Genomic DNA, 17,595 nt, shown 5'->3' with positions numbered 1-17,595 from the left:
AATACCTATTTATAATGCCATGTAATATAATATAATAATAATATATGTAATACATTTATAAAAATACCTATTTATAATGCCAATGTAACAAAAAAGGTATAGCACCTGTTTTGACATCATGTGACTATAGCAATCTGAACTGAAGAGTGCGTTCATCCTGAGGAATGGGGTGGAAACCGCTATCGCCTGCCCGAGGGGAGGAGTCACCCCTTGCTCCTGTTTCTCACTCAATGCCCGAAATAAAACCGCTTCTTACCCGTCAGCTCCAACTTTAAAACCCTCATAAGACGTTTTAAAATGGGAAACTGTTAAAGAGACTTTCCGATGGTGACCCTGACGGCTTTGGTGTGTTATTTCATAGGAAGTACGCCCGGTCGCCTTTACGATGGAAACGTGTGCACGGAGACGCGCTCAACGTGTGGCGGTCACGGTGTTTTTGCTCGTCCTAAACGCCGCGATTGTTGAAAGTTTTTCAACAGATGCGGACACCGATATTCCATTGATTACCGAATCGTTTCCTGCTCGAACGACTGGTTTGAAACAAACGACCACTTGGCCGGACAGGGGGGCAGCTGCGACGACTGTGGACCTGGAGGAGATGACGGACGTTCCCGCCAGTGTGTCGATAACAGGAGCGCGAGCTGGTAAGACATGCGGTCCACGAGCATGTGATGCTCGAAGCATCTGTTTACACACTGCGGGCTTCTGACTAGGTTTTAAATTCACATCCCAAGTCAATGTAAAGCTGCCCTGAAGTTCAGAATGTGTGCTGTCACCAGACGGGCCTATTATATGAGTTTTATACGATATATAACGTAGCTGAAACTGACTAGAGTCAGACTGAGTTTCAATATGTGTCATCCTGGACACAACAATTTTAAACCAAGTTCTCTCCAATCTCAGCTATTATTTTGGGCATTACATAATAGGTCCTCTTATGAAATTTAATTTTAATAAAAGTATATTATTCGTATTTGGGGGCAGATTTATGACTAGTATCAGTTTAACTTCAATTTCCATGGTTATGTTATGTTGACTGTAGTGAGGAAACGGTAAATTTGTATTTAAATGGTTAAATACCATAGTGAAAGTAATTTAAGGGTACAGTAAGGGTTTTACAAGTCATAAATGCAGAATTGTTGCTACATGTTATGGTGCTCATAACTTTGGTTGCTCAAATACCATTAAATGTCATTTGACACATTAATATTTTGACATGAATTATAGTGTGATGATAAGAATAAGATGCTGTAAATAGGCTCTGATATATTGCATAGCCAGTGCATCCAGTTTTTGTACAATCTAGGTGTATGTTTGTCTAATTTTGAATAAAAAGCATTTGATTATTGATAGTCATACAAAATATTTGAACTAGGCCATAACCAGGAGTAAATAAATACACTAAATCAGGGGTTTTCAAACTTTTTCATGCCAAGGATCCCCAAATATGATGAACTTTTTGCAAGGGACCCCCTTTCTAAAATACTTATACATTTTATTTGTATAAAGAAGCATTTAAACTGTTAGACAAATAGTAAGTGTGATATTATAAAGGCAACATATTGTTTGTAGAAATGAAACTGCAATAATCTTCAGTAGAATTTTACAACTTTTGCTGTCTTTTGTTTCTCAAACATTTTCTGTGGACCCCGGTTTAGAACATTTTGGAGGCCCACTGGGAGTCCCCGGACCCCAGTTTGAAAACCCCTGCAATAAATTATCTCTAGCTGACAGCCTGGCACTGTATTGATCCTTACTCAACCTGGCTTTAGGTATCTGCTTTGTCCACTGTCTGCAAAGTTTTGTTTACAATCATTTACCGTATTTCTCATTGGTTTTGTCTTAAATTAGGGTGTGAGCAGTGTGACGCATTATTTTTTTAGAGTTCTTAGATTATTGTCCTCTTGAAATGTGTATGGATTAACGTGATTTGGGAAATATTGATTTTGTTTTGCAAGGCAAAAATAATATCCAGATTTAAACAGATGTGAGTGATGTACAGTCTTTCTTTTGGTGCGTATCAATTTGCCTTGGGTAAAAGGAATATTTCACTTTTTCCAGCTCATTCTATATTTTCCAAATTACTAGATCATCAGTCTGTAGGTCTTTCTCCATCACTATCATTGTGTATCCGTTGGAAGATTCCTGGAATGCGATCAGAAAAACTCATTTTTAGTTGTGTAATTTTGATTCTGACATCACCCAAAACATCACAGATTCATATCTGTAGACATTTTTGTAGTCACCAGATTTAAATATTTTGGCAAAGATTGTGGGGTGATTTACAAAAAGACTGGGTTTGACATGCTCAAATTGTTGCACATAACTGACTGACTTAAAAAAAACAAAAAAATTCTACATCATACCTGCAAAATACTTCATTGTTTATGGGGCAATTACAGCGTTATGGATGTGACATTTTTAGTCAAAACGTGAAATATAAACGAAGAGATTAAGAGAATGTATTTATTACAGTCCAGACATCAGAAATGTATCAGTTACCGTACCATGGGTACGCGAAGGAATTATTGTATTGTTTATCATACTGGTACTTCTGCCCATCAGGATTTTTTTCTACCACCCTCTTAAAATAAGTGTCTCTATTCAGTCTGAGGTCCAGTTTATATTTCTCCCTGTCTATGAACTCCATGCAGCAGTGACATTGCTGTAATATGGACTTTGCTTGGTCAGCTGAAGGAAGGAAACAGCAAGTCCCAATGGGTCAAAAACCCCTCCATTTTTAGGGCCCAAGCTTTTGTTAGGTTAGACGAGTGTGGCTGCCAATTGTTCTCCACCCAAAATCATTACATCCGCAGTCACTTCTGAAAACATCTCACACAGTTCCAGAGGTTTCCCAAGTATCGTCTAATGTGAAGCGCACCCTAGTGGCGGTATTACTCAAATTGCAGAATTAATCGAGGTAATGCCTCAAATTCCTGCCTCAAATTCGAGGTAATGCCTCAAATTCCCCATTAAAGACAATTGATATATTTTACAAAATGTCTGACATGCCTATTTGTTTTTCTATATTTCCAGACAAACTATCACAAGCTTTCCACATCTCCACAAATACAGCGGACTGGACAACTCGGAAGACCTCAGATGATCCCACTGGACTGCTACTATCCAACCATGAGCTCACCCATAATGCTACTGCCCAATGGGAGGGTCCGTCTGAAGCATCCTATGGCAGCAGTTCTTTTCCAGCCCTCACAGAGAAACACCAGCTTGTGACGGAGACCCGGACAGTGCGAGATATTCCTGTAACGGACCAAAGAAAGCATTATGCCGACACGGACAGCACTGATTCTCTTTCTCACACCGATAGCACCTACGTCTCCACCACCAGCCGAGTTGGAGAGCGCACCCTGCTCTCTGTGACTTCTAACAGCACCTCTCTATACACGAATGACTCGGACACATCTGAGACTGTCTCACAAACGTTAAGCTGGGAGGAGGGGACGTCAGGTACCACCCAGGGAAGAGAAAAAAACGTCAGTGTTGTATCTGCAACATCTGATCAAACTGAGCTCACATCTGAAGATCATAGTCGGACCAATGCAACTCAGGGCCAGTTTACAGAGACCGAGGGGCCAAGGGTGTTTCAAGGCACTGAATCACAGACGAGACAACCTTTTGTGACACGACAGAGGTTTGAGCAAGGTGACAACCCAAATTCCACACTACCTTTCACAGTGACTGACAATGGTAAAGCTGAAACGGATTTTACGTATGTAAGCAGTGAGACGTCTTACACAGAAACCAGTTACTCTGTGTCTTCAACGCCTCCTTTTACCACTGGTGAACACAATGTCTCCAGTACATCCCAGCAGAACCGTGAGACCACAGTGACTGATTCTATGGACACCGGAGCTTCTACAGAGTTCTCGACTGGATCTGTCAGCTCCAGCGGCCGTGAGGAACCCAAAGGTCCTCCAACCCGTACAATGGAGGATACTACCATTCAGGTCTTAACCACTGCACCCCCAGCATTTCTGGATGTATCCACCACAACCGATGACTTGTTTTCCAGGTTCCCCACTCGACAGTCACCCTACATTCCCAAATCTGATGATCCGACCAACACTGAGGTGGTGTCAACATCTGCTGTCCCGGCAACTCAGAGGCCACAAATTACAGAAGAAGCCACTTACGAGACATCTACTTTTAACATATCCACCAGCACTACCGTGACTGCTCCTGTCACCACACATCAGCTCCAGCCAAGCACCACCCCACCGGCTGAAACAGAGCACACTACACTTGCTACCACCAACACCGTCCAGATGCTGGAGACGACAGCATCTTCCACAACCAAGTGTCTGCCTACCTCTCCTACTGGAAAAACACAGGCGCCCAGTACATCCGGCTCCGCTGATGTCACCACCTTGCACTTAGAAACCAGCACAGCCACGCCAGGGAACACGACGGCGCACTACAGACACGCAACGACACCCTATAGCAAAATCACTCCGACCAGGGGCACTGTGGTTTTTACCACCAGGAGTCACACAGACAAAGGAACCACAGAGATGGGAGTGACAACCACACATATGCCAATAAGGACAACCCCATCACCAGGTGCGTTTGTGTTATTTATATTTGATATATCAGAATGTTACACCATAGAGTGCTGCAGGGATGGTGTATTTTTGTGGAAGTTAGGATCACACTAGTCTCAGCCTCAGACGTCACGCCCACGGACCGTTGGCTAAACGTCTGATGCATAAGGCACACTTTTGTGGAAACACTTCAGCACGTTCGAAGTCGTCATCTGATTGGTTGAATTTCACAGGATTTCCGGGAGACGTTTATGGTTGCCTAAATGCTTGATTCTTAAATGTATGCGAGGTTCACGGCATAGACTTACAATCATTTTGTTGCTGTTAGCTTTTTACATGTTCGTGAATATACACCGGTCTATTACTGCGGGGACATTTCCACGCCTCTAAACATGACGCGGCACAAAACAAAACGTGATTGGTTGCTTTACCTGTCAGTCATATGGCCTCTTGGGTCTTGATCTGACTAGAAATACATTGAGCAAGTGTTATTATACCAACATAGAGAGTAGAAAATTACTGCTTCACAACATTGTCTCGTGACGTTATTATGAACCTTGAGTATGAGACCACTGCAAACTCATATCTACTTGTGAAGACAATACATATGCAGCATCCAACAGAAAAGTTATATATATATAGAATATAAAAACTAGATAGAAATGAATATAATCTATAACTAATGAAGTAAATATGTAGCAGAATAATAATAAAGAATAAAAAAATTCTGATCCTACGATCTATCAGCTATAAACAAAGTAAAACATGAACGCTTAACATCAACGTCAACACCACCATGCTTTCTAACTCTTTCAAACTTTATTTCAAACATGTTTTCTTATAAGGAACTATTCTGTGGATAAATCTCCATCCTGATTTTATTGTCAACTGTACCTTTGTTGCATTGTTTTCTTAAGATTTTTACACGAAATGACATTTAATGTCGCTTGACATAGCTACCTAGTTTAGATTATACTTAGCAACCATCTTTTTCAAGACACAAACATCTTTAAAAAATTAAGTGTGAGGTATAACTGGTGAGTTTTGTTAAATAACATGAAAATATATTGAGCTTTTGTTAACCACATACCTTATTTCGGGCATTTAACAAAAAACATTCATTTCAGGATAGACATATGCCCGGTTAACCGAAAATATATATCACGTGATTTATGCACAACTTGTGAGTGAAGTACGGTAACATGCTGCTGTATCCGAATGCCAGAGGGCGCTCTCGTGCAGAAACTCCAAATACGCACTGCAGAAGAAGACCATAACACTTGTAGTAGTAGGAAATGCCTAAGGACGTGTTTTTATCACCGATCCTCAAGCCTCCTCAGGTATTTTCATGATAATAAAGTATATTTATAATGATCATGTTTGACGGGTGTTGCTTTTTAAAATGCACGTTATAAGCGACTCAAATTCGCACTGCTTTTAGATCGAGCAGCATTTCTACTGATCCCAGAGCCGTGCTTCACGGACAAGCTACGCATCAATAAAATAATCGATACCTTGCATTATCGTAGCCAGCTCGGTTTCAGCAGGATTTGGTGGTAACCGCGGTTAACCGGGCACATGTCTATTTCAGGATGACTGTATCAAAAGTGCTAAAATGCTAACACATTTTCAGGTTTTGGCCTACAAAACAGATCTACAAGACTGCAGCACTCTCAACTCAACTCTACTCAACTTTATTTATATAGCGCTTTTACAATTTTCATTGTTACAAAGCAGCTGTACATGAGACACATTGACTACAAGCAAAACAATCAAAGTTGTACCTGCAAAAACAAGAAAAGTTCTATAATAACTCTAGTTATTTGTTCATTCATAGACTGTTTTAGCAGCAACAACATAAACAAACTTTATGTGACCCAAACTTGACTTCCAGTAGACTTCCCCATTAGATTATAGCTGTTGGTTGAGTAGTTTTAATTGAATTTGATACAATTAAATATGAACTTGGATTAATATGGGTTAAATATAAAATAAATTGTTGTATTATAACCAAACACAGAGTGGAAGTTAACTTCGTGTGTCCTATGAAACCGTCTATAGGGTTAGAGATTTGAAAATATCCCCTTCACTGTTTTGTACTGTGAACACAAATAAAATCTTGAATTGTTTGTTTTGTCTGATTTATTATCTATGTCTGGCTCCTTTAAGGTCCTGTGTGTGGGCCTGACACTTGTGCTAATGGAGGCCACTGTGTTAGAACGGCCGAGGGAAGTTATCACTGTCAGTGTCTGCCTGCATGGACTGGACCCTCCTGTACTGTGGGTAAGCAGTTCACTTTAATGCACACTAAAATGCAAACATAATAATGATTCACAAAGGACTTTTCAACATAACATCCCTCCATTTTAATTTTAAATGAAAGTTTTATCTATTATCTTCTGACTACCCTTATCACGTTGTTACATTTAATGTTTACTTTGGGGATTTTAAAGGAAATGAATTCATTGAATTGTTTTTTCACAGACGTGGATGAGTGTGTCAATAGTCCGTGTCCCCACGGTTCAGTGTGCGTCAACACAGGTGGCTCTTTCAGCTGTGAATGTGCCCTGGGCTTTGACCTGGAGGATGGCCGCAGCTGTACCCAAGGTAGGTGGTTAGCTGTCCACACTGAAAGAACACCAAGAGCCGTAAATAAAGATATTATGGCTTCAGTCACTCATTTTGTTACGCTTTTCTCCTGCAGTGAAGACATTTTTGGGCACCTTCACAGTCAACAACTCCATGCACCTCAGAAGCTCAAATCTACATGAGCTGCACAGAGAGATCCTACAGCTGGTATGCAACCGGATGCTGTATGTTACAATATATTCACCTGACCTATCCACCTTTAAACCACACAGCCAAATCAGATTATGCCGAGTAGTCTACAGAAGCTATTAGGGAAATCGAGATACGATTTGTTAAACATGATACAGTGATGTATTAATCTTCCACAGGCTGTTTAACATTTGGGTGTGGGTTTTTTTTCCAGCTCAATGCCTCTCTCTCCATCTTCCACGGTTACAGACGTTCTATCTTGAGTAAAAAGTGAGTTTCTACAAATCCTAGCGTTCTTGGACCTGTTCTTTGTCCCTGAGTGTTTATGAATGTGTTCTTCGTGTACAGAGATGGAGACCTCGTGCAGATCTCAGCTGTGAACATGTTTTCACTCTCTGCCAACGTAACCAGCACTGACATCGACAACAGCATCCAGATGTCCCTGAGCAACTGCAGCCGGACATACTCGCACTGTACCATAAAACTTCAGCACCAGCTGTCCTATCACGGTACCACTCAGGGCCCACTGGCCGCATCATTCTTTTATCTCAAAACTGCTCTCTCTTTTCATGCCACGAGTCCACTCCATGATAACACCAGTCACACGACATGCATGGATAATAAAGTCTTTGAAGTGCTCTTGCATGTGCCAATTTTCAATAATATTTTGAAAACCTTTTTGTGAGTTTCTTAGAAGAAGCCATGTGTTCTAATTCTCTTTTCTCTGTTTAGTGGAGAGCTTGTGCTTGACCCAGAAGACAAAGTGTGATCCTCAGTACTCTGTGTGCTCGGATGTTAGCGGCACACCGTCCTGCCAGTGCCTTCCAGGATACTTCAAAAAGAACCCAGGGGACATGACCTGCAGAGGTAAGGCTTGCTCGCTCTCTCTCTCTCTTCTAGTCTCTCATCTCTTTCTCTCTCTCATGGCCTCTCTTCCTCTCTCATCTCTCTTTGCTCTCTGTCATCCTTTTGTCTCTCGTCTCTGTGTTCTGTTCTCTCTCTCCGTCTCTTGTCTGTCTCTCTCTGTTACCTCTATCTCCGCTCTCTCTCTTGTGTCTGTCTCTCTGTCTCTGTCTGTCTCTCTTCTCTCGTCTGTCTCTCTCTCTTCTCTTCTTCTCTGTCTGTCTCTCGCTCTCTCTTCTTCTGTCTCTGTCTCTCTTCTCTCTGTTCTTCTCTCTCTCTCTCTCTCTCTCTCTTCTTCTTCTCTCTCTCTCTCTCTCTCTGTTCTCTCTTCTCTCTCTCTCTGTCATGCTGTTCCTGTCTGTCGTGTCTCTCTCTCTCTCTCTCTCTCTCTCTCTCTCTCTCTCTCTCTCTCTCTGTCTCTCTCTCTCTCTCTCTCTCTCTCTATATTTTTTTTTGTTGACTACCTCTACACTGCCACTGTCAAAAACATGAAAGGGATAGTCGACCTAAAAATGAAAATTATGTCATGAATTACTCATCCTCATGTTGTTCCAAACATGCTTAAATTACTTTAATTGCTTGTACACACAGAAAGATATTTGGAAAAATGTTAGCAACTGAGGTTTCTGGGGCACCATTGACCATAGTAGAAAAAAATATTGTTTATATTGTTTTGTTATGTTAAACACATAATGAGATATTTTGAAGAATTTCGTAAAACGAACAGTTACCGGGGCATTTTTGACTACCATGACTACCCCCGAAATCTCAATCTTTCTTTGTGTACAACCAGGCAATTTTTTTTACAGGTTTGGAACAACTTGAGGATGAGTAATTCATGACAAAAATTTCATTTTTGGGTGGAGTATCCCTTTCATTTGTACAGTGACTTCACAACATCCTGCAATGTTTACGAATGTAATATTTTTGACTGATGTCATTTTTAGACTGTGGAGATGGACTTAAGCTTGTAAATGGAAAATGTGTTGAGTAAGTATGATGTTTTCATGTATTTTACATACCTACATTACTTATAATCACATTACATTGACAAGAATAAACAGAAGTTTAGTCAAGTTTTGTTCATGCATCAAAACTTGTGTTCACTCATGCAGGTGCATGTTTGGATTTGGAGGATTCAACTGCAGTAATTGTAAGATTCCGTATTCGTTTTTATTATATTAGGTTTACACCAAGAATTAAATATTTAAAATGTTTTATCTTAAGCTTATGACATGATTTATGTTGCTGATGTAATGTTTTTGATATGCAGTCTATAAGTTGATAGCTGTGGTGGTGTCTCCTGCCGGTGGAGCTCTGCTCTTAATTGTCATCATTGCTCTTATAGTCACCTGCTGCAGGTAAGTTCATTCCTGTTTAGTTACTTTTTTGATACAGATATTCAGAATATAAAGTACAGGTATCTAAACTGCTTTTCTTCACTGCCCTCACAGAAAGGACAAAAACGACATCAATAAAATCATCTTCAAAAGCGGAGACCTTCAGATGTCGCCCTACGCAGAGTTTCCTAAGAGTAACCGTGTGTCTATGGAGTGGGGCAGAGAGACCATAGAGATGCAAGAGAACGGCAGCACCAAAAATCTCCTGCAAATGACTGACATCTACTATTCGGTATGTGATGACGTGTGTTTTATTGGCTTATTTGAGTCGTACTCATAGGCCTCACATTTTGCGTTAATGTAATGTTGCTACAATAGCAACAGCCTACAGTTAGAAAAGATGCACAATATAACGTAGCAGAAAATGGTTTATTTGGTTTAATTTATGGTAAATGTCAAATGTTTAATAAAGATCTCTTATTAGAATGCTGTTGCTGCTGTTTTATTCATTACATACATTTGAACACAGGAAAGAGTCCAACCTAAAAAAAAAGTATAAAACATGAGCTATCATCCTTGACCAAGTCATTTAAGGATAGTTGATTCGGTCATCATTTACTCACCCTCTTGTCATTTCAAACCTGTACAACTTTCTTTCTTATGCAGAACACAAAAGATATTTTGACAAAATGAATTAAAATTTTTGGGCAAACTATCACTTTAACCTTAGGTTGCTCCAGGGAGCAGTAGATAAAAAGCTGATATGTGACTCAAATTCTCTCTTGTAGCCTGCATTGAGAAACGCAGACTTGGAGCGAAACGGTCTGTATCCGTTTTCCGGACTTCCTGGCTCATGGCATTCCTGCATCTACCCTGCCTCGTGGAATCCTTCCTTCATAAGCGATGATTCACGGCGGAGAGACTACTTTTGATGGCTTTCTGATGCTGCATACAAACTCTCAGCGTGGTTTGACCTGTCACAGATGTAAAGACTGACCACTAAATGGGCCTTTGAATGTGAAAATGAGCTGGCAGGAAAAGACAATTATCTGTGTGCGGATGAGCGCACCGAGAGCTCTTCCGAGGTCAAATTAGCATTTGCCCACACAGGACCACAATGAAACTGTCGTTTCTGGTGTGGAGCTGATGAGTACAAACAATGAGATTTCATTTATTTGTTCTCATGGCACCCAGCAAAGCATTTGTTCTTCAGTAAGAATCTGTGAATTTAGCTTTGATTGGTGTCGAACAACACAAGATGACTGAGCTGCAGTATCACTTTTATGAAGTAAAAGTTTGCACTATGAACTCCTCACACAGATGTCAAATGGAGGAAGCCATAAATGTATTTATATGTTAAATATCCTACTGGTTTGTTAAGATGTTATGGTTGAATGTGTGAGGAGATATTCGGATGGGTGTTTGGAATAGTTCACCCAAAAATGAAAATTCTGTCATCTTTTACTCACCGCTTTTCTTTCTTTCCGTGAAACACAAATGGAGATTGTTTTTAGCAGAATGTCCAAGCTGCTGCTTGACATACAATGAAAGTGAATAGTGACCAAGGTCAGTCAAGATTTCCACGGCGAGTACAACCGAATTTCACTCCGTTCATATTGATTTATATAAACTGATGTTGTGTATGTGTTGCATTGACTACTTTTGTGATGCACTGGTGATGAGCTTGACATCCTCTGGTGTCCATCCACTTTTATTGCATGTTATACAAACAGAAAGTCAAATGGGAAGTAAATGATGACACATTTTTTGTGAACTTTTCTGTAAAGCTTTGTAGTAGTGGGAGTCACGCTGGAGAAACCTGTGTAAAAGCTGGTAAGATTTTGATACACAATATTACTGAATGCATGTTCATAAGAAATGTAGCAAGAATCATAGTAATAATCATAAAACACAATGCTGCCTTGTTTTTTTATAATTTATTCTATTTAAGTTTTCCTTTCCAGGATACTGTAGTATTACCTGAGGACCTTCCATAAACCCTCAGTGAATATATGATTTTATGAATGCTTAATGGTGCATAAGAGAATGAGCATCACCTGGTGACAGGTGTCCATTTTACCTAACCTGTTTTTATCATGAGATGTGCTATATTTTTAATCGTTCATATCACGCTTCTTTGCAGTACTATTTTTCCCGTCCTCTGTGGATGGTCACTTGAATCTGGCGTTGTAGTCAGACTTGTATTTTAAAATAAAAGAAATGTTTGATTTCTAATGTTAATGTTTGTTTGACTGTCTTTAAATATTTTTTAATAGCAGCAAGTCTCCTCTTCCCCAAAGCATTTATGCAACAAAACTGCAGTTTGCTTTTTTAAAATGCAAATCAAAATAGATTAAGATCATGGTTCATAGAGTTTGACATTGAGCCTTGACACAAATAAACATTCGCAACGAAGCGTTCACAGCCAAATGACCACTAGTAGGAATAGTAATCAGAAACCTATTATACATCATTTGTTTACATCAATCATGTACTGTACTATTTATTCAGTGGTAAATAGCTGTGATTATTATATATTTTAGTAATAGGTTTCCTCAAGGCTTTAATGAGGCTTTTGTCCATTATAAATGTATTTAAATAGGGACGGACCATTCACACAGTGTGGATATAAAAGAAACATGATTCTCTTCAGTGGCCATTGCAAAAATGAGTTCCATCATTGTTGAAATGAGTCCGTTGGCATTTGCCATAGTGAATGTGCCCGTTTCTGTCGCCACTACCCTGATGAACATGTTTTTTATCTACTGCATGTTTTCTTCACAGGATGGATCAGAAATCTGCCAAAAGCCTCCTCTGAATGTCTTGGTCGGATCTCTTATTGGGTGCAACCTGCTTCTGAACATCTGTAACCTTGTGTTTGTGATCTATAAAACCGTGGACGTGCCTGTATGGGCATACATTGTTTCATGTGCCCTTATTCTGTATGCCATGAGGACCAGTTTCACTGCCTCTCTCGGCCTCAATGTGTTTTATTACTTTCAGATTGTTCCTGCCCGGCACCCTTGTTTGATTTGGGTGAAGACGCGCATCAAACTCTTCATGTACTTCATGTTGGTCTTTGACAGAATCTTCTTTTCATTTGGATTTATTTTACAAGTTCTCCCAGGAAGAGTTTTTATTTCTGCGGTGGACTTCAATTCATCCAGCATCTTGACCAGTAGAGGTCTAATTCTGCGGTATTATCTGATACTGACAGACTTCTGGCTTAGATGTTGCTATTGTTTCATTTGTCTTGGCATTATGGTGGCATCCAACACCTCCACTGTTCTCTACCTATGGAAGCATGTGAAGAGCATGGAGAACTCTAGTTCTTCGTCTGCTCTTCATTACCGGAAGCAGAAGAGAGTGACTACACTGAGCATTATCCAAACGGTGCTTTTCTTTTTCTCCTCAGGCTGGCTGATAACAGAAGAACTCATGTTTCGTTTTAATATCAATTTTAATCCAACTGGTCATGTGCTGTTTTCTATTGTGGCATGTTATGCTTTTGGTACAACCGTCATTTTAGGTGTTGGTCAGTCAAAATTTAGGCTTCGGGCTGTAGATATAGTGAAAAAACTTGGTCGAATAGTCTTACGGAGTAACCTGAATGTGGGTGACGTAAACGTAAACTTTCGTCTCAGTGATACTGGAAAGGGTTAAAGGCTAACGTCTGTTCAGAACAGAGGATAGTAATCGACTGTAAATATGTTTATGTAATTTAGGGTCAGATTACCAATGTAATAGATTATTGTATTGTATTGTAAATTGTTTTTTGCCATTTGCAAACCACATTATGTCAAAGGCCTTAAAGTGATTTTTACAAAATTCCTTTTGACATGTTGACATACATTTTACACCATGTGGTAAATGCTATGTTTAGTAAGATTTCTTTCAGAAATGTATATTAAATAAACTGCTTAATGTTCAATTGCTAAAGATATTAACATATTTACAAACAACTTGTGTGAATGTATAAAAATCGGCATGGGTACATTGACAATTGCATAAATGTAACACTCCTATTTTAAGCATTTTAAGCATTTCCCTTTGTCTGTGTTCTGTCTATAATTTCTATCTTTGTTTTAATTTCCAGCTGGGTTGTTGGAAATGGTTGATCTTTGCCATACTATTAAAACTTAAGCCAGGTCCACAGAATTGAAATGTCTTTAAGCAATTTTTATGTAATCCTGCTTTAAGGTCAGGCGTTGAAATATTGATCCCAATGGTTTATGTTTCAACTCCAAATACTGCAGTGCCATCTTGTGGAATAATTGAATATTACAACCATTCTATTTTCAAAGAACGTCAGGTCTGAACATGCACTTAGCTAGAACCAGAAATAAACTTACCCACGTACCTTTAGTCAACTTTTTATACAATGTCAAACTATGTTAAATCTAAAGATGAGTTTATTAATAAAGTTCTCTTTTCATTTCGATAAAATGGTTTTCTTTTCAGTTGACACCAGAGCAGTTCAAAGTTTTTTTTACAGAACTATATGATAAACACATGCAAACACAACCCCTGTAGGATTAAGACATTTAGTAAATTAGCCATTTTGTTACCAAGTTATTTTTAATATTACTTTTCTATATTAAATATTACATTGGTTCATTGCTGAATTCTATTATCATCAAATACAGTTTACAGCCAATGATAATGATACAAGTCATGTTAGGTGAGTTCGTTCATTATGTATGTTTTATGTATTGTTTCAGATTCCATTGATTTTGTTCTCATGCCTTCCAGTAGAGCATTAGTCTTGATTGGTGGAGAACACAAGATGACTACAATAACTGTACTATATATACTATATTAAACAATATAACTTATTATATTGCTAAGTTAAAGCTTGCAACTCCTCACACATGTTATGTCAAATGGAGTAAGCCATAATAGTTATGTTACATATCCTAAAATATCCTTAGAAAAAGAAAAAGGTCATAAAAAATGGAAATTCTGTCACTCATATGACTTTCTTTTGTGAAACACAAAAGCAGATTATTTTTACCAAATGTTCAGGGTGTTCAAATGTGACAACTTATATTGCAACACGTTTGAATCACAGTAAATATCATAAAATGCAATGCTTCCTTGTTTTTTTATTCTGTTTGTGTTTTCCATTCCATATGCTAGTATTACCTGAGGACATCCTATTAACCCTCAGTGAATATTTGTTTGTTTTTATAGATACTGAATGTTACACAAAAGGATGAATGGGCATCACCAAGGGGCAGATGACCATTTAATCAAATGTTTTTTTAGATTATATTTTTAATCTTCTATATGAGATTTATTTTCAAATGGATTGGTATTTTCCTCTTCTCCACATATTTAAAAAAGAAATGACATTTTAATTTTTTTGTAATTTTAAACAATTTATAGGATCCAGTCTCTTCTTACTAGAAACATCAATGCGACAAAACTGCATTTTAGATTTCAAAATGCAAATCAGAACAGATTCAAATCACGGTTCATAGACTTTTACAATGAGCCATGACAGGAGTAAAATATGAATTCGTTCACAGCAAAATGACCACTACTCTGAATAGTAATCAGACACCTATAATATATTATTTGTTTAAGTCAGGTATGATTTATTTGGTGTTAATGGCTCTAGTAGTGGTTAAGTGAGATTTTTTCCACATCATTTACCAATATGGTCCCTGAGGGTCTTAATGAGGCTTTTGCCCATTATAAATGTATTTACATAAGGGGTGGGCTATTCACACAGTGTGGATATAAAAAATCTTGTTGTTCTTGAGTGGCCATTGCAAAAATGAATTCCTCCTATGTTGAGATGAGTTCTTTGGAATTTGCCGTAGTGTATGTGCCTGTTTCTGCCGCAACTATCCTGATGAACATGTTTTTTATCTACTGCATGTTTTCTTCACAGGACGGATCAGAAATCTGCCAAAAGCCTCCTCTGAATGTCTTGTTCGGATCTCTTATTGGGTGCAACCTTCTTCTGAACATCTGTAACCTTCTGTTTGTTATGTATGACTTTGTTGACGTGCCTATTCGGATGTACATTATTTCGTCTGCACTTATAATGTATGCCATGAGGACCAGTGTTACTGCGTCTCTTGGGGTCAATGTGTTTTATTACTTTCAGATTGTCCCTGCCCGGCACCCTTGTTTGATCTGGCTGAAGACGCACATCAAACTTTTCATGTATTTGATGTTGTTTTTTGACAGATTTTTCTTTTTATTTTCATTCTTTTTGCATGCTATCCCAAGCAGAGTTTTTATCTCTGTGGTGTACTTTAATTCATCCAGCATTCCCAACTATAACACCGATGGCTTAATTGTACGGTACAATCTCTTGTTGACAGACTTTTCGCTGAGATGTAGCTATTTTTGGTGTTGTCTTGGCATTATGCTGGCATCTAACACTGCCACTGCTCATTATCTATGGAGGCATGTGAAGAGCATGGAGGGGAACAGCGGTTCAGCTCTTCGTTACCGGAAGCAAAAGAGAGTGACTATACTGAGCATCACACAAACTGTGCTTTTCTTTTTCTGCTCAGGTTGGCTAATGGCAGATGAACTCATTTATCGGTTTGATTTAGTATTGTTTGATCCAAGTGGTCACATACTTTGTTCCGTTTTGGTATTTTACTCTTTTGGCACAACCATCATCTTAGGTTTAGGTCAGTCAAAATTTAGGCTTCGGGCTGTAGATTTTGTGAAAAAACTTGTTCGACTCTCTTACGAAGTACATGAAAGTGAATGACACTAAAGTAAAATGTCATTTAAGGTAGGATAACGAGTGTTTGCAGAAATTTGAATAGATCATTGTCCCTTGGAAATAAATTTTGTCAGGGTTTTAGTAAATGTTAGAAATAGAAATTTCTATTGACATATGCATACATTTAGCAGATTTTTAAAATTTGCTTGCTTGATAGGTAATTCTTACTCAATTTTACACTGTGGCGAATATGTTTAGCAAGATTTTGTTTGACTGTATTGTACACATTGCAAATGTATATTCAAAAACTGCTTACTGTTAAAAGTCCACCTGCTAGATCTATTTGAACTTTGAATATATTCAAGGACTTTAACACTGACAAGTGTTAGTGCATGAAAAATGAGCATGAGTGCATTTCTATTTATGATACTATCAGATTCTTATAAAAATGCATTTTCCTGTCTGTCTGTCTGATGTCTGTCTGTCTGATTCTCTATAGTATGTTTTTGAGTTCTAATTTTAGTTAGTATTTTAGATGTTTTGTATCATTAATTATGGAAGATCTTTGGCATTCTAGAAAATCTGCATGCAGCACAGAATAGAAATCTGTTCAAATCATTTCAAGGCATTCTGTTATATAAGGCAATGCGAATATTGATTGGTTGCATCATCTTCGAATACAGCAATGCCATCATGTGGAATAGTTGAATATTACAACCAGTTTATGTTCAGAGATGTTCAGGTATGTCAGGTCTGTACATGCACAGGAACAAACTTAAAGGGGTTTTGGTCAACTTTCCCTGTAGAACACAGATACAACATTTAGAACACATATAATAGTAATCGTTCAAATCGTTAATTTGTTGGCTTTTTACTTTAAATGAAATATTCTGCAAAGATTCCCACAAACATGTCATATCTCATGACATGCCTGGACTTGATATAATCTCCCTGTTTTCACTGAAGCTTATCACAAGCACTGCCAAATAGTTCTACTATATTTTGCCACTACCCAAATAAATGATTTTTAAATCAATTATTTGCTATCTGGATATTGATATTGTGAATATCACCGCTTACCTTCGGTAGACTATTAAGACATTTAATAGAATATATTTATTATTATTTGCCTATAAATATATTTAATGTGTTGCAGCGTAACTGCGGTAACTGACAGTAATTTAAACGGCATAAACAGAGCAGAAGCAGAGAAAGGACAAAAAGACAAACCCCTCCTTTCTCAAATCCTCTCTCTCTCTCTCTCTCTCTCTCTCTCTCCCCCTCCCCCTCCCCCTCCCCCTCCCCCTCCCCCTCCCTC

The 17,595-nt window shown here is 38.5% G+C and overlaps 3 protein-coding genes across 3 annotated transcripts; all 3 read left to right on the top strand.

Annotated features, from left to right (window-relative positions):
• The first annotated feature begins 152 nt into the window (after window positions 1–152).
• heg1 (heart development protein with EGF-like domains 1) lies at window positions 153–11,828 on the top strand. Its single transcript, XM_057336499.1, has 13 exons — window positions 153–644; window positions 3,037–4,581; window positions 6,732–6,845; window positions 7,047–7,169; window positions 7,267–7,358; window positions 7,555–7,610; window positions 7,689–7,849; window positions 8,073–8,207; window positions 9,191–9,233; window positions 9,359–9,396; window positions 9,517–9,604; window positions 9,698–9,875; window positions 10,372–11,828. The coding sequence occupies exons 1-13, from the start codon at window positions 386–388 to the stop codon at window positions 10,513–10,515; spliced, it is 2,976 nt and encodes a 991-aa protein (XP_057192482.1). The 5' UTR covers window positions 153–385; the 3' UTR covers window positions 10,516–11,828.
• A 43-nt stretch (window positions 11,829–11,871) lies between these two features.
• LOC130555936 (taste receptor type 2 member 1-like) lies at window positions 11,872–13,384 on the top strand. Its single transcript, XM_057336502.1, has one exon. It carries the CDS (start codon window positions 12,251–12,253, stop codon window positions 13,244–13,246), a length of 996 nt encoding a protein of 331 aa, XP_057192485.1. The 5' UTR covers window positions 11,872–12,250; the 3' UTR covers window positions 13,247–13,384.
• A 1,981-nt stretch (window positions 13,385–15,365) lies between these two features.
• On the top strand, window positions 15,366–16,322 carry LOC130555271 (uncharacterized). The gene has a single exon (XM_057335360.1). It carries the CDS (start codon window positions 15,366–15,368, stop codon window positions 16,320–16,322), a length of 957 nt encoding a protein of 318 aa, XP_057191343.1.
• The last annotated feature ends 1,273 nt before the right edge of the window (window positions 16,323–17,595 follow it).

Source organism: Triplophysa rosa, linkage group LG6, assembly GCF_024868665.1.
Source record: "Triplophysa rosa linkage group LG6, Trosa_1v2, whole genome shotgun sequence".
Classification (NCBI taxonomy): domain Eukaryota; kingdom Metazoa; phylum Chordata; class Actinopteri; order Cypriniformes; family Nemacheilidae; genus Triplophysa; species Triplophysa rosa.
Note: the sequence above shows the minus strand (reverse complement) of the source record. Positions and strands in the feature narration are given on the sequence as shown.

Coding starts and splice junctions, on each gene's coding strand:
- LOC130555271 (XM_057335360.1), top strand. CDS start 15,366: ATGAATTCCTCCTATGTTGAGATGAGTTCTTTGGAATTTGCCGTAGTG.
- LOC130555936 (XM_057336502.1), top strand. CDS start 12,251: ATGAGTTCCATCATTGTTGAAATGAGTCCGTTGGCATTTGCCATAGTG.
- heg1 (XM_057336499.1), top strand. CDS start 386: ATGGAAACGTGTGCACGGAGACGCGCTCAACGTGTGGCGGTCACGGTG. Junction 6,846..7,046: donor TGGACCCTCCTGTACTGTGG/GTAAGCAGTTCA, acceptor GTTTTTTCACAG/ACGTGGATGAGTGTGTCAAT. Junction 8,208..9,190: donor AGGGGACATGACCTGCAGAG/GTAAGGCTTGCT, acceptor TGTCATTTTTAG/ACTGTGGAGATGGACTTAAG.